At 40.5% G+C, this 16,983-nt stretch overlaps 1 protein-coding gene across 3 annotated transcripts; it reads left to right on the top strand.

Annotated features, from left to right (window-relative positions):
• Positions 1-2,027: 2,027 nt before the first annotated feature.
• fgfr1b (fibroblast growth factor receptor 1b) lies at positions 2,028-15,935 on the top strand. Of its 3 annotated transcripts, none has more exons than XM_035667544.1 (16): positions 2,028-4,104; positions 5,847-6,002; positions 8,821-8,922; positions 9,020-9,192; positions 9,280-9,403; positions 10,020-10,210; positions 11,780-11,924; positions 12,018-12,208; positions 12,337-12,482; positions 13,367-13,488; positions 13,964-14,074; positions 14,158-14,348; positions 14,448-14,570; positions 14,644-14,714; positions 15,501-15,638; positions 15,785-15,935. In XM_035667544.1, the coding sequence occupies exons 2-16, from the start codon at positions 5,894-5,896 to the stop codon at positions 15,918-15,920; spliced, it is 2,073 nt and encodes a 690-aa protein (XP_035523437.1). In that variant the 5' UTR covers positions 2,028-4,104; positions 5,847-5,893; the 3' UTR covers positions 15,921-15,935. The 3 variants fall into 3 exon arrangements, with proteins under 3 accessions (XP_035523437.1, XP_035523438.1, XP_035523439.1); XM_035667546.1 differs by lacking the exon at positions 2,028-4,104 and adding an exon at positions 8,474-8,733 and having other exon boundaries at positions 5,461-6,002; XM_035667545.1 differs by lacking the exon at positions 2,028-4,104 and having other exon boundaries at positions 4,981-6,002.
• Positions 15,936-16,983: the final 1,048 nt, after the last annotated feature.

Raw genomic sequence — 16,983 nt, 5'->3', positions numbered from 1 at the left:
CTGGTTTACCCGACTGTTTGGTTGTTTTCAGTTAAGAGATAAAGTTTTCCTTCCAAGCCTACACAGAAGCTAAAGCCACAGAGTTATGTTGTACAAAATACTCGAATTACAAGCGAACCCTTTAAAAGTAAGTTAAAGTAACGAAATAAAAAGTTTGCATAATGTTAGTAAAATGTTCCATAGTTGTGTTTGATTGTACATTAAAGTATCATTGTTGCTGGTTGCAGTTAGTTAATAACAAGTAATCTGTGGCTGCAGAAATAACCAAAATTACTGTAACAACACGCTAAAAATACCTCTATTACAAGTAAAATCCTCGCATTGTAGATGGTCAAGCGTAATTTTAAAAACCCTAATGTCATTATTGTTTAAAAGTACCAAAAGTAAAGTTGCTTAAAACAGAAAATGTCTCCTATGATCCTCTAAACGATTATTATACTTGAATAAAAGTAATACTGCACTAATAAAAATACTCAAGTACTACCAGTAAGAAGTCTTGTATTGAAAGTGTTGATTTGGTAAAAGTTTAATTGCACAATGTAATTAAAAGTATCAAAAGTAAAAGGTGCATAATGTAAAAAGTGTTATATCTACATTTATTTCACTTTAAATAGCCGCCTTAACTGTTGTAGTAACTAGTAACCAGTGGTTGCAGAAATAACTCATTCAGATCATTTACTCATGTAAAAGTTACCATAACACACTGTAAAAATACTCTATTACAAGTAAAATGCTGCATTACAAATGGTACTTCAGTAACAGTGTGTAAATATTATAAGTAAAATGTGCTGAAAGTATCAAAAGTAAAAGTAAATAATGAAGAAAATGATGTGTTTCATCTACTTTAATACTTTACATTATTATTTATATGTTGCTCTCAGCCATTTTAGCTGTTTTATATGAAATCTGATCATTTAATCTGCAACAAAACATAATTTGTTATAAACTGATCACATATTATATCTGTAAAATCTGAATTAGTAAAGTAAATACTAATGAATGTTGGAAGAAATAGCATCATCACATTATTTACTACAGTAAAACAGCTGATTTAAGTTACTAATACTTCCATTTTATGGTACTTTAGACTTCGGCTGCACTACATTTATATAACAGATATCATCAGATAGTTTGAATTATCTCCATCTATGGATCAATAATGGTATTTAATGTAGCCCAATAATAATGTAGTATTTCTCCTTTTAACTCACATAAACAATCAGAGGACGTGTTCTATCACTGTAAATACAACATTTCTCTGTTATTAGTTCAATATAACAGCAGCAGTGTGAGCTTTATTTTGGCAGTGTGGTTTGTTTCCTGTCGCAGTGATCTGTAAATATGTGGCGTGAGGATGAGGAGTCTAACTATTTAATGTTTATTCCTCCTGACTTCATCCTCCGTGTTCCTTTAAATAAAACTCTGCGTGAGGTTCCTTCCTGCCTGGCGCTCGCGGTGCTCGGGTGGAAACTGTCCCGAGCTGCCAGCCTGCTGTAGAATCTGGTGTGTAGGTGAAGTTTAACAGAGGTCAGTTATTAAGAGAGGAGTCAGTGAGACTGAACGGGTGAATAATTTCACTGTTTATTGTACATTAATATCATGTTGCTGTTGCAGTTAGTAATAACAAGTAATCTGTGGCTGCAGAAATAACTAAAAGTAACTGTAACACACGATAAAAATACTCTATTACATGTAAGATTCTGCATTATAGATGGTACTTTAGTAAACTAAAACTGTGATTATAAAGGTGCAAAATACAGAAAATGTCTCGTATAATCCTATAAAGACGATTTGAGTAAAAGTAATACTGCACTTTAAAACTATATTAAATACATTATTAGTAAAAATCCTCCATTGTAAATGTTGCTTAAGAAAAAGTCTGTAATTATTATTAATAAAATATACTTAAAGTACCAAAAGTAAAGTTGCATAAAACAGAAAATGTCTCATATGATCCTCTAAAGATTATTTACTTGAATAAAAGTAATACTGCACTATAACAAGTACTACTAGTAAAAGTCTTGTATTGAAAGTGTTGATTTGGTAAAAGTTTAATTTGCAAAATGTACTTAAAGTATCAAAAGTAAAGGTGCATAATGTAAAAAGTGTTATATCTACATTTATTTCACTTTAATAGCGTCTTACTGTTGTAGTAACTAGTAACCAGTGGTTGCAGTAATAACTCATTCAGATCATTTACTCAAGTAAAAGTTACCATAACACACTGGAAAAATAAAGTAAAATCCTGCATTACAGATGATACTTCAGTAACAGTGTGTAAATATTATAAGTAAAATGTGCTCAAAGTATCAAAAGTAAAAGTAAATAATGCAGAAAATTATGTTTTATTGAAAGTTTCATTGGCAGTATTAAATGTAAAGGGTACAATGTCAATTGTGAGGTTTAAGAAAATATAGAAAAATATCATATTGTGATATTTTCTGTCCTGATATTGTATCGATTCTCAAACTGTATTGATTTTTGTGATTGAACCTCTAACAGCTGTGATGATGAATGTGACAGAGATATTGAATCGTAGCTCCTGTATCGTGATACGTATCCCGACTGTGACCTGGTCGAAGACGCGATCCGTCAGGTTTTACAGTGTCGGTTAAGATGCAGCTCTGAGTGGATCTGAGCAGCTTTTATTTTGAAGGATGTGTTTGCTGGCTGTGTGTGCGGCACATAAAACTCTCTAATGCTCACAAACATCTTCATTAATTTAAGAGGCCGCCGGCGTGTGCTCCATATGTGTGTGTGTGTAACGTATTAATTATGTCTTCATAAACCTGGCACGCTCCTCGTACTCGGGGCCGCCGCCCTCAACCACACGCTCTGCTGGGAGCTGGAGGACGGACTCGGTGTGTCTGTGTCCTCGGTGACGTCTGAGGACGGCAGCCAACCGGAGTCCATCTTGTTTATGAGGCTGATCTTTAATGTCCTTTAATTCTCCTTCAAAGTTCAGATCGAGCTGAAGTTGTTCTCTAGAGACTGAAGCAAACAATCCAGGACGCCCCGATAGAATATAAATGTTCTGCACTTAATGATATTCATTATTGATTATTGTGTACATCATTGCTCTAGCTCAGTGGTCTGGGTGAATACTGGATTCTGATTGGCTGCTGGGAGGGATTCCTGATGTGGGACACATACTAAATAGTTCCAGTGTAACTGTCTGCAGCCGTCAGTACTCGTCCTATCGTTGGTATTGATTCGGGGACAAAGACCCGGCTGACAGCTGCAGATTATATTTACTCTTTGTCTTGTTGTGTTTAACGTTAGCTTGCTGGCTCGTAGCGTAGCGTTAGCTCTCTGAAGTCGTATTTATGGTTCGTCCTATTTACTGGAGCAGTGAACAACGTCTCCATTGCATTAGAATATTATGGGCTGGTGATGATTCTTCCAGACCTGAGCTGTTACCAGGGAAACGGAGTGATGGCTTGTAAAAAACGTATGAAAATGTGAAATAATGTGAGGACGATGATGCCCTTCGCTGTACGACGGTTGCCTCTGCGAAGTCCATTAATTCCTGATTATAGACACGTCATCGGTCTTTATTCCTTATTTACAACAGTGGAAACCTCCCGTTAATGTGTCAGTACTGATGCTTCTATATGAGACCATCAGAGAGAAGATATTCAAATAAATTCTGTTTTATTTTAAATAAGTTTGGAGAAATGCTGCATATGACAGTAAGGTCACCTTAATAAATACCTGATTTACTTTTACTCAGATCAAATATCTTTCTTGCTTAAATTGTTTGAGTGAAAATAAACTTAAATGGTTAAAGTCGGTTTCCTCAAACAGTTTGAGTTGAACTAACTCATCAGAAGCTCTGATGCTGTTTGAAGTACAAACTCTGTTTCCAGCTCCTCTGATGGAGGATTGGCTGCTCCTGAATATCTTTGGGCATTTGAAGCTGCCATTTTCTAACATTTAAAGTCAAAGAATTTATCGATTAGTCTGAATAACATGTCCCAAACCCTCTTCCAGGGATTCCATCAGGCTGTTTGTCCCTCCTCAGCTGCCGTACAGAGTTCACACCTTCCTGGTGACACATGCAGCAAATGGTGTTGGTGTCAGGCAGCGGACATCTGTGTGTGTGTGAGTCACTGCCGCACCGCGTTGTTGTTTCACACCTGATGGATTTAGTATTCACAGGTGAGCTGTGGGGGGGCGGGGGTTGGCTCTCTGGGTGTCGGAGGTTTATGGGTCCAAATCACCACATTTTCACAGCTGCCACAGTGCGAGCAGCCAGAAAGCCCTGAGAGGATCCTGCTGACAGTCTCCCAGCAGCCACTGGGGCCCGTTCAACTCTATACAGCAGCAACTATTCTGTTGTTGTTAATGAATTTATCACCAGGTAAAGCGAGCTCTCTGTTGGGGCGTTCAAGGACACTTGAGGTTTAGGAGAAGGGCTCTAACTCACGTATAGATAATTATTCTGATAATTGTTTGGTCCACTAGGGGACGCCAAAGCTTCATGGGGGGTTGTGAGGCCTTCTTGGGTTGTAGGAGAACTAAAAAAATATACACAGTAGGGCTATATATATATATTCATTCATTTATGTAAAGAAAACTACATTTAATAGTTATTTTTATAGTTTTCATTATTTCTGATCTAAACTCTGAAGACAGACCTTCAATCTCATCCTGCAGTAGAAAACAACCAAAGAGCTAATAGAACAATGAGAAGAAAATACTGAATATGTCAAAGAAGAGGAATATTAACTCTGAATGATTGTTAAACACTAAATAAATACATAATACAGACAGAGAACTGTATAAAAAAAGTCATTTCTGATCAATATTGACAGGAAATAATTCATCCAAATCTCTGGTTTTACACAAACTTCCTGCAGTGATTGTGTTCACTGTTTGGGTTCATTATTCAGTTTATCAGCTGTTCTCTACTGTTATTGTTATTATTCAATATAATATGAAATATCCATAAAATATAGTCAGTTTACACAATGATAGAAAGGTTCAGAACCAGCGGTTTAATCTAACTAACAACTGATTTCATTGTCGATCATTTCCTCAATTAATCAATTTGTTGTTTGATCCATAAAATGTCAGAAAATAGTGAAAAATGTTGATTAATGTTTCCCAAAACTCAAGGTGACGTTCTCCGATCTCTTGTTTTGTTCACAACCCAAAGTCGTCTGACTTAGAGGACAAAAAGAAAAACTGAAAACATCTGAGAATTTGGATTCTTGTTTCTTAAAAAATGACTCAGAACGATTAATCAACTATCAAAATAGTTGGAGATGAATTTACTTGTTGACAACTAATATAATAATCAACTGATCTACTATAAATCCACAATTTCATCACAATTTTTCTTTATTTTTTTGTCCAAACAGCAACGATTGATTATGAAACATATTGATGCTGTCTGCAGTTTGTAAATCCATCAAAACTGAACCTCAAAGTCACAACATCACAAAATGATATAAAGTCAGAGTGATTTCAGATTTCTTTCTGTTATATTGTTTAATGTAATGTGTCGACTCCACTGGAGAGAGCAGAACCATCCGACTCTTTATTTAACACAATAAACCATATTTCCGTCCATCAGCTGGGGACCGATCTTGATATTCACACATTTAGGAGCTGCAGTTGAGTTCCTGCTTTGCTCGATAGTGAATTTAATATCCTTAGAAGTCTTTGGCAGGGGATTATTTTCAGCAGTGGATGAATCCACATTGGGCGCTGTATTTGGCCTGCCTCAGTGAAATGAACACTAACTGCCTTCTGCCTTAAAGAGAAGAAATCAGTGTTGTAATCAGGATTACAAGCATCTTGTCTTCTTGTGAATCTGACTTTATCGTCTCTCTCCTCAGTGAGTTCACGGTCTGGAAGTCTCAGTAAGTTGACGTGTTAGGACACAATGTCGTCCCCCCGCTGCTTCCAGCTGCTGCTGTCCTGCATCCTGCTGGTTCTGCTGGTCCAGTTTCCTCGGGCTCAGTCCAGACCGGCCACAGAGGACACAGACACAGGTAAGATACCTAACAGATGTCTCTGTTCAGGAGAGCTCAGCCATTTGAGTAAATGTCTAATTGTGTTTTTTCTGAGCAATATTTTAGCTTAAAGTTAAAGTAAAGAGGCTTACAGAGCAAATTTAATCCTGAAACACAACGTACACAACATTATATATATAAATATATATTATATATATGTTATTAATATGAATTCAGTAGGCAGATGTGTTTAAGGAGCCTTTGTTGGACTGTCAATGAGGGAAAGATGGAGCAGCTGATAGGTCGGTGATAACAGGCCGCCCCGTTTCAGTGTAAACATCCATTGCTGCTCACTTTATCAATTTTATTTGTATAGCACCAATTCATCACAAAGGTTATCTCGGGACACTTTTCAAACAGACCGTACTCTTTATAAAATGATTTACAGAGACCCAACGTGAACACCAACTCAATTGCAGCAACACCACCGAGTATCAAAACATGTTTAAGACGGCGTGGCATTGTTTACAGCTGTTTGCAGCTGGTCTCTAGCACAGAGAGGTCTCACTCTGACACTATTACTTAGCACCATAAACAGTCATTCCCTTCTTCTCCTTCTGATCTGGATCAGACTAAACGTATTGCTGCCAATTTGTTAATTGTAAGTTTTATATCGTCCAACACTGTGCAGATATTCAGTATTCTGTTTCTCTAGCTGCTCCAGGCCTTTGAACCACTTCCTCCTTTGAAGTTAGTAATTTTATAAAATTGGTATCGTTCAGGAACTGGTATTGAAGTCAAGGTATCGGTATCTAAAATGTTTGAATCAGCTATAAAACTGACTTTTATTTAATTGATTATCAGAATAGCTGCTGATTAAGCTCTAAAACTAATAGAAAATGTCACTTTTTCCACTGACTATCTGGATATAAACATTTCATCTTTCAGTCTTTCTGCAGACGGATGTTAAATCGTGTTTTTCAGCCTGTTTTTAACCGCTCTGTTGTTTCCTCCTCTCTTTTGTCTGAGGGCTCTTTCATGTCTGCGGCCGCTGCGTTTTAGACTCCAACTTATATAAAAGCTTATAAAACTTTCCAATGAGCGAATTTCTTTAATAGGAGACTGACTTTACTCAAGGTTTTGGCTGTTTTTGGCTCCGAGGCATCTGAAACTGGTTAAAGTGATTCTTCATGGTGTAACCGAGGCTTGGCTCTCAGGGTGCTGGTTATGGTCTGTATATCCTGTCCAGACACAGTAACATGGGAACAGATGCACACAGCCTCTCAGACAGAAACCTCTTTCAGGAACCAGTATTTGTGCTCGTGTGCACATGTATATACCTTCTTGTCTTTTTGGCTCCAACCATCTGGACTCCAGCTGAGTCTATGTGATACTGTTGTTTCTGAGCCCGTAAATTCTTGTTTTTCTCTCAGATTCAGCCTCTCTGCTGTTCATAAACAAAGCCTGCTTTCAATTTCCCACCTCGCTCTGTCGTATTGCCCCAGATCGAACCACTTCCCTCCTGCACACTCTTTGCCTTCTGACTCTTGAGGATAAAACCAGTTCAATGTTCCTGGAAGTGCCGTGAACTTTACTCACTTCTTGTAAAAGAGCATCCCTAAAAGCCGACTAGTCCGACCGGCCCGCTGATCTTTTTATAAATTGTTTGATGTGTTTAACAGAAGCTGCACATTTGAGGTTTTACAGGGATTCAGCTTCACATATGTCTCAGTGCGTCGGTTTTTCTATTCTCCACAAACACAGTTATCATGCAGAAGGGTTGCTTAGGGCAGTGGTTCCCAACTTGAGGGTCGGGACCCCCACTAGGGGTCACCAAAGCCTCACGGGGGGGGGAATCTGAAAATACAGACAGACAATTGCATCTCTGATCAATATTTACAGAAAACAGTATCAAAGCAATGCTCAAAATTCATTGATTCGCTTGTTTTACATAAACTTCCTTGCACAAATGCAGTGGATGCATCTGTTAGTTTGAAAGTGCTGGATGTCACTAAATCCTACAAACTGGGCCTTTAAATCATGAAAGAGGCAGTTTTACTTTCAACACTGACAATATGGCGGCTTAAAAAGAGATTAAAGTGCTGGTGTATTTATTGCACTTTACATTATTAAATATTATTAGAGTTCAGCAGTTTTATATCTGCATATGAAGGCAGATACATTCTCTAAAAGGCTAAATCGTCGTCAGACAACATCCGATCAGAGATTACACAGCACACAGACTGTTACCTGCATGTTTAAATCTTATTTGCACACAGTTGTAGCCTCCTGAATGAAATGTTTTTGCATTGTTGTTGTTGTATTACAGTTTGTTGTTTATTGTATGCACAGGAATAATGTTTGTGTTTTTGGTACTTTTTGTTTTTGACTGCAAATGAAGTTTCCCATCCGGGAGAATAAAACTGAACGAAAGGAGCTGTGCAGATATGTGTTTATAGAGATCAGTGATGATGAAAGCAGTTGTTATAACATTGTTTTATTGTTTGAAGATATTACAGGAGGAAGTATTGTAGTTCCTCTGAGTCAGCGAGGATCAAAGGATGTATGAGTGGCTCTGAGGGGGGTCCACTAGCTGTCGTACAGCAGAGAGAGACTGCAGGGATGTGTGTTGTTTTCTGTTAATGGTCGGGGGAGACGGGGAGGAGGTCTCTGAAGTTTCGGAAGTGGTTTTGTGCAGAACTGTTCTGTGGCGACAGCTCCCGTCTGCCCTCATTCGCAGCGACCCCCTTTCACAGAGCTGGGGTCAGAGGTCAGAGGTTAATCCACAGACTGGTTTCATTGTCTGTCGGCCTCTAACACACATCAGCTTTCAAACCTCCGACTTCTTTCTTTGCAGCCGACGCAGTGAAATCCTCTGAAGACGAAGAAGACGATGAGTCATCCTCGGAGGAAAACAAACTGTCCAACGAGCTGTCAACAAGCAACGAGAAGCTCCAGCGTAAGCCTCAAACCTTTGTTCTCTCTTCTGTTAGTGTGTGGAAAACATAAATCAGTGCAAACACAAATCATTGTAATCACCGTGTTTACCTCGTTAGCGTTGGCGCCGCAGTGGGTGATGCCAGAGAAGATGGAGAAGCAGCTTCACGCCGTTCCAGCCAGCAGGACTGTGAAGTTTCGATGCCAGGCAACCGGAAACCCGGTTCCCTCCCTGCGCTGGTACAAGAACGGGAAAGAGTTCAGGAAGGACCAAAGAATCGGAGGGTTCAAGGTGCATTTCTCACCGTTCCTGCACAAAGAGAACAGACACAGGTCCAACCAGTTGTTTTCATTTGATTTCTTATCCTCAACCCTGCAGATCAGAGACCACATGTGGACACTAATAATGGAGTCAGTGGTCCCGTCGGATAAAGGGAACTACACCTGTGTGGTGGAGAATGAATATGGGAGTCTCAAACACACCTACCTGCTGGATGTAGTTGGTAAGAAAATCACTGCACCCAATAAGACGACACGATCGACACGGAAACACCAATTGGTCTTTAATAAGCCTGGTCCTAACTGCTTTGTAAGACTTTACTTAAACCTAGTCTGCTGTCCAGCATTGTGAGTCGTACATTGTTAACAATCTCTCGCTGTTTAGATAATTTATAGCTAAACATTTCTAATTTGTGGCAACAAAAGAAAAAGAAAGCCAAATTTCACAGACATCAAATGGAGAGCGATAACGGAGGCGATAAATGATTGTTCCAACTCAGGCAACCTTAGCATGGCAAGGAAAGACAATCCATAAAACACCATTGTGTTATCAGTCGTTACTATAGAAACAGGCTGGATTTTGACTATACTCTTTACCCAATCTTAGCAAGAATAAGGCTTAATCCCTGTTGGCGCAACCGGCTCCTAAAAAACAAGCCCACAATAAACCCTAAAGGATTAAATCGTCTTACTTTTTTTTTGCTCAGGATTCACACACGTTTTTACAAAAAGCTGTTTTATGGCAAACAGATAGAGGGTGACCCGGTTTACTGTGGTCTTCTGATGATAAATGAATGTGTTGCTGGTGACCTCTCACATTGTTTAAACTCTCTGTTCCAGAGCGTTCTCCTCACAGACCGATCCTGCAGGCCGGTCTGCCGGCGAACCAAACCGCAGTGGTTGGCAGTGACGTGGCATTTGTGTGTCGCGTGTTCAGCGACCCGCAGCCTCACATCCAGTGGCTCAAACACATCACTGTCAATGGCAGCAGAGAGGGACCGGACGGACACCCGTACGTCCTCATTCTCAAGGTTTGTGTGTTCTTGAGTTCAAACTGAGCCTCGTAACAGCAAAACGTAACGTGGTGTCCATTATCGGGGATTAATGGACGATGAGGAAACATCTTGAAGGGCCGAAGACAAAAAAAAGACCAATTTATCTTTTAATGCAATAAGAACCTAAAGTTGAATGTGAATTGTTATTGCAAAATAAATGTGTAGAATTCCAGTACTTTGCACTAAAATGTCCAGATTTGGACCTGAATTAATCAATCAACCAACAATCAATGTTTTTGGGGGTTTAGTTGCTCTTTTTAAGTGGATGTATAGCGGCTGCAGATAGTATTATTTAAAAATGTGGTAACAATACATTTTAAACTAGAATTCGAAAACCTTTTTCTTCAGTAACCTGATTTTTATGGCAGCAGCATGTGAAGATACATGTAAGAGGTGTGATTCAGTGACATAAAACTCTATTTGTTACAACCTTCACTCGCGGTGGTTGAATCCGTCTCTTTGTTGCACGACTCTGGTTTCGTTTCTCTCTGACAGAGTAAAACCACATCTGTGATGAATTGTGGACTCCTGATGAAAGACAGAGCGGTTTGTTGTGTCTGGCCTGTAGCCAGACTCAGTGCTCATATTATTATGTTCTTCAACACAATGAAAGTCTGGTGAACTGAATCTCAGTTATTTACTCATTTCTTAACCATAAATGTCACCAGTCAGAGCACCGAACCAGTTACCTGCAATTAGGCTCAAGACAAAATCGTAGCGCCAGAATCTGAACTGGGAGCGCGTTTAATGTTCACCTTCTATCATCTAACTTCTGCTTATGTTATGCACAGCTGCACATAGTTTATATACTTTGATTATTTATCTTCTCGAACGTCTTACACCAGAATTTAAAGGAGCTCTGTGGAAGAACTCATTGTGTGCATCCTTTATCTGAACGCTGATTTTTGGATTGTTTACATTCATCTTCCTTTTTGACTTTGTTGGCGCTTTGTTGCACTTCTTTGCTTGTTACTGCCACCAGCTATTGATCCATTTAGAGAGGCAAAACTGTATTACCACCATGTACTTAGGTTAGCGGTACAACCATTGACGGTATATATAATGGGCTGTTAACAACCCCCAGCTGTTGTGACCTTTACTGCAGAAAAATAAAACCGAAAGGATCTGGATTCATCGAGTTAATCAAACACAAGAAGACAATTGTGTTTATACTTAGACCAATATGACTTTTTCAAAGGCTGATATTTACAGAGCAGTGCTGCCAATATATAATGCTGATATCAAAAGACAAATATAGAGTTACAGTACAGGGCATTAAACTTTTCCTCCACCGTCCCAAAGCTCACTAACCCGGTTCCACAGCAGCTAAATACAGCAGCTGTCTGCACATGTGTCTGATAATCGGCTGATTATCTCGTATTTACTGACCTATTTTATGTGGTAGAACGTGAAACTTAAGCTTTTGTTAAGACACACTAACACGCTGCTGGTTTTAATCTTTCCTTGGGATTGTTCATAAAACTAAAGTTATCTCTTAACTCAACACATTTCTTTAACTTACATTTCATTTCTCTCGTTTTCCAGACTGCAGGTTTGAACACAACAGATAAAGAAATGGAGGTTTTGACTCTGAGGAACGTAACTCTGAACGACGCTGGAGAGTACACGTGCCTGGCGGGAAACTCCATCGGGGTGTCTCATCACTCTGCGTGGCTCAACGTGGTCGATGGTAAGTCGTGATGTTCAGAAATCGAAGTTAAAGCTGCGACGCTGAGGGTTCGACAGTCTCCTGATGTTTGTGCTCTAACGTCTCTCCCCTCAGACCTGCCCCCCGCCCCGCTGCCCTCGCAGACGTACTTGGAGATCTTCATCTACTGCCTCGGGTTTTTCATCATAATCATCCTCACGGCCACAGCGGTCATCTGCAGACTCTGCTGCGCCCCGAAGAAGAGCGATTTCAACAGCCAGTTAGCCGTCCAGAAGCTAGCCAAGAGCATCCCTCTGAGGAGACAGGTAACGTTCCTGTTTCCCTTCTTTGTTCCATTTCCTGTTTAGTCTCTTAACTTCCTGTTAACCTGGGATCTCTTCCGAGTCAATGAAGCACATAAAGTTATATAATAATAAGAACTCTGACCCTGCAGGTGTCCGTCGAGTCCTCGTCCTCCCATCAGTCCGGGATGTGTTTGATGCGTCAGTCTCGTCTCTCCAGCGCGGCCACCACCATCCTGGCAGGAGTGTCGGAGTACGAACTTCCCTACGATCCTGCCTGGGAGCTGCCACGAGACAGGTACGACAGCAACCCGTCTCACTGCTCTTCTGCTGCAGCTTCCTCAGCTGCTTTCACACTTTTCTCATCACTTCCTGCATAATGAGCCTTTTGACTTACTGCAGTCTGCCTACACCCTTCATTTAGTCCTGTCTTCTGCTGTTACCTTGTGGAACCTCTTGATAAATTATATCCGTCTACCAAGTGGCTATAAAAGTGAAGAAACCCACAGAACGCTTTCTAACAGCTTCTAATTTCCTTCTTCTTGTGTGGCCATCCTCGGCCTTCTGCTGTCTTAAAATACAGAACGGCGACTTTTGATGCAACATCGTTGCACATGAGGTCACATAAAAAGAAAAACCACATTCCTGGTTGTAACGTGGACGCTGTATTTCTATGACTAACCTTCAAATTGTCATGACAACAGATCAGATGTAAGATACGTTTTATAAACCTTTGTACGGTGGTTATTATGGCAGCTATTTTTTTTATCCTTCATAGTTTTTGTTTAGCACAGCGAAGAGAAGACAGAGAAAACAACAGTGTGTCCAGAGTTTGGGATCATTTCAGGCAGAAACTAAATGAAAACTACAGTGAGTCTGTTGTAAAACCAAACTAGCCTACCACAATAGCACGACATCTGTGAAAACACCTGGATCATATTTTAGTTTCAGTGCTACCTGAGCGAGCTGTCTCTCTTCAGTCTGACCCACTTAGTAACGTCTCAGTCAAGGACAAAAGTGTCACATTTCTCCTTCTCCTGCTGTTGTTTGTATCGACAGTTTCAGTTCAAACATTATAACTTATACAGGAAGGTGTTTGTTGCATTAACTGCAGTGATTATCTGTAACATGTACAGTTAAAGCGTGCTGTATGCTGATGTGTCTGCTATCTGCTGTCCTCAGGCTGACTCTGGGGAAGCCTCTGGGTGAAGGCTGCTTCGGTCAGGTGGTTCTGGCGGAGGCCATCGGCGTCGACAAAAATAAACCAACACGCCTCACGAAGGTGGCTGTGAAGATGCTCAAAGGTGAGAACTAAACTCTGCTCTCCAACCAACACGCTGGAGAAACAGACACAATGTTTTTAACACAAATCAATAAATTAATTAATGTGTAACGTTTGCCGAATTTACAAGAATGTCCAAATTAATAAGAATTGATCGTAGGCCGCAATTCACAAAGTTCATAAAGTTTCTCCTCTTTCAACAACTCTCAAAAGTGTGCAATTTTTCAAGGGAGTCCAGAGATGCTGTGGTTGCTTGTTCATCACTTGAAATTGTGTTGGCAGTGGAAATCAGACAGTGTTCTGTGTACTTACAGGATGTCAGTTGAGTAGGCAGTCCTTCAGTATGGACCAGAGCTGTTTGTGTACACACATGTGGTCTGAATAAGAATATTAATACCTCAATATTAATACCTCTTGGGTGCATTCACACCTGTACTCAGCTGTCCACCAGGTGTAAACAGAGCCTTTAACATGACGTTATCTGAACTTGTTTGTAGCGGACGCCACAGAGAAGGACCTGTCCGACCTGATCTCTGAGATGGAAATGATGAAGATGATCGGCAAACACAAGAACATCATCAACCTGCTGGGCGCCTGCACTCAGGACGGTGAGTGTGTGCGCTGTGTGTGATGTGTATCGGCAGTGATGTGTTTTAGTTAAAGAAGTTAAAGGTGACACTTTGACCTCCAGGCCCTCTGTACGTGGTGGTTGAGTACGCCTCGCAGGGCAACCTGAGGGAGTACCTGCGCGCCCGTCGCCCGGTCGGGTTGGAGTACTGGAGCAACTCCCGGCAGGTCTCTCTGGGCAGTCTGGAGATCAGGGAGCTGGTGTCTGCTGCGTACCAGGTGGCCAGAGGAATGGCGTACCTGGCATCGAAGAAGGTCAGTTCATGTTGGATTATGTCAGCTCTGAAAACAGCATGTCAGACGACCCCTAGTGGTTGTTTTGTAAACCCGTCTCTCTCTCTCTCTGCCGTGCAGTGTATTCACAGAGACCTGGCAGCCAGGAACGTGTTGGTCACCGAGGACAACGTGATGAAGATCGCCGACTTCGGTCTGGCCCGAGATATCCACCACATCGACTACTACAAGAAGACCACGAACGTAAGAACCTTTAACAGACAAATATCAGGAGGATTTTATGGGGCGGCGGTCTGACGTTTGAATGTTCCCACAGGGTCGACTGCCGGTGAAGTGGATGGCACCAGAAGCTTTATTCGACCGCGTTTATACGCACCAAAGCGACGTGTAAGTTTTAACTTTAAAGACCTTTCTATGTTTGTGTTCTTGTTTGAGCAGTTATTTTAATCCAAAACCCCAAAGATTAAACAGAAACAGAAACTCGAAAGAATAACTGGAAGGGAAATTATTTGTATTTTTGCTTGAACAATGATGAAAATAGCTGTGATTGATTTTATTTTTAGCTCCAAATAAATTATCTTTAATGCACACACTGTGAAACCAGATAAGTTAATTTAACTCAAAATAATTGTTGAAACTGATTGCATCAAAATTTAACACAAACTTAATTTTGTAAGTTAAAAACATTCTTGTTCAAGTAGCTTTACTAATTTTAAGTGATTTTTATTTTTGTTAATGTGAAATCAAAATACCTAGTAAAAAGTTATTTATCAGGTTTTCTAATTTAGAAAATTGACTTTGTGTTACTTTAAATTAAGCTTGAAACACTGTGATGAGCATAAATTAGACTAAAAAGACATGTAGACACACAAAATTTTATTTTCTTAGCGAAAAAAATAGTGGTAATCCCACATAAGGATCATGATGCAGCAGCATCTTAGAAACTTTTAATTCAAACTAATTTATCCCTGAAAGAACCATTAAACCATTAACAATATGGTTGAAATAAAATGGAAATATATAAATAATGTAATGATAGACAGTAAGATCCCTCTGAAGACAAACACACCTCACTGCAACAGATAAAGGAAGTCTAATAATTTTCCATATTACGTGTCCAAGAAGGTTTTTTAATGTTTTAATGTTTTTTTTCTGTGTTTGCCGCTGCTGCAGGTGGTCGTTCGGAGTCCTGCTGTGGGAAATCTTCACCCTTGGGGGGTCCCCTTACCCCGGCGTCCCCGTAGAGGAGCTCTTCAAGCTGCTGAAGGAGGGACATCGCATGGAGAAACCCTCCGCGTGCACGCAGGAGCTGTGAGTGCACGCCGGTTTGAGTTCACGTAATAAAATATGAAATTAACGAGAAGAAGGGAACACTTGTAAAGAACATTTAATGACAAAAATTTGAAGCAGATGAGTGAATGTGTGTGAAGAGGGCTGAACGCTATGTGTCTCCTCAGGTATCTGATGATGAGAGACTGCTGGCACGCCGTCCCGTCTCGCCGGCCGACGTTCCAACAGCTGGTGGAAGATTTAGACCGCACGCTTTCTCTCATGGCTAACCAGGTGAAGTTTCACCTATTATCCATCAGCTGATTTCACCAAACTTTACAATATCTGATCATCTATTCAGACTTTATATTCCGTAGCAACAAAAGGGCTCAAGCGTTCAACTTCATGTTTAATTAGGAAAAACAAGCACAAAGAGCAACCATTTACAGCAAACTGCTGTTAGAGTACATTCACCTGATAATGATCCTGATCAGCCAGCGTCAGTAATCAATACTCCCATTATTAAAGCATCAATCAAACTAATACTGTCAGACATCCTTATCAGACTTTAGCAGTTAGCTAGGTTTCTGTAGTGGAGATAAACGTTAACATATGATCCATATTAGCAGTTGAACCAACTAAAAAGCTCCCTGCACCCAAACTCCTTTAAGAAGATATCACATTTAACAATTCCTAACGTGTTCGTAACAACACGTAACTCTAGAAACACGAGCTAAAGCCGTCATATGTCCACACGTCTGACTGTCAATTACAGGATCAAGTGGGATCATCCCAATAAAGATACAGTGTATACTGATTCAATGATCATCCATAAAGATACAGCTGTATACGGATTCAAATATCATCCATAAAGATACAGTGTATATGATCAATAGATCAATAAAGACTACAGTGGGTATACTGATTCAATATCAGTCCATAAAGATACAGTGTATATTGACTCATATCCATACATAAAGATATCAAGTGTATACTGGATGAATATCACCCATAAAGATTCAGTGTATTCTGATCAATATTAATGAATAAAGATGATCTGTATTGTGTCTCCCTCAGGAGTACCATGGACCTTGTCCGTTCCTCTGGTCCAGTATTCTCCGGTGGTGTCTCATTCCTGCTTCCACATAGGCTTTCTGGGACCTCTCCCCTTCCTGGATCCACCTTCATCCCGCTTCCTGTGCTGCGCGGGGTGGCGCGCGGGCGGCGGTTCCAGACGAGCCGGGCCGGGACGGAGGAGCTCAGACGCCGTCTATCAGGCAAGCCAGCCAAGCAGCAGCAGCCTTGATGTGAAGAACAGCTGGACTGAGCTGGACATCCCCAGCAAAAAGGCCTCAGCGAAGCAGCTCGCTCATACCGGGGGTTTTTA

Source organism: Morone saxatilis, unplaced genomic scaffold (genome assembly GCF_004916995.1).
Source record: "Morone saxatilis isolate NCDOM2014 unplaced genomic scaffold, NCSU_SB_2.0 Contig21, whole genome shotgun sequence".
Classification (NCBI taxonomy): Eukaryota; Metazoa; Chordata; class Actinopteri; family Moronidae; genus Morone; species Morone saxatilis.
Note: the sequence above shows the minus strand (reverse complement) of the source record. Positions and strands in the feature narration are given on the sequence as shown.

Bases quoted from the DNA above. Each gene is read 5' to 3' on its own strand.
- fgfr1b (XM_035667544.1), top strand. From the start codon at position 5,894: ATGTCGTCCCCCCGCTGCTTCCAGCTGCTGCTGTCCTGCATCCTGCTG. The intron at 8,923-9,019 runs GTAAGCCTCAAA...TTACCTCGTTAG, and splicing joins AAGCAACGAGAAGCTCCAGC to CGTTGGCGCCGCAGTGGGTG. The intron at 9,193-9,279 runs GTGCATTTCTCA...TCAACCCTGCAG, and splicing joins AAAGAATCGGAGGGTTCAAG to ATCAGAGACCACATGTGGAC.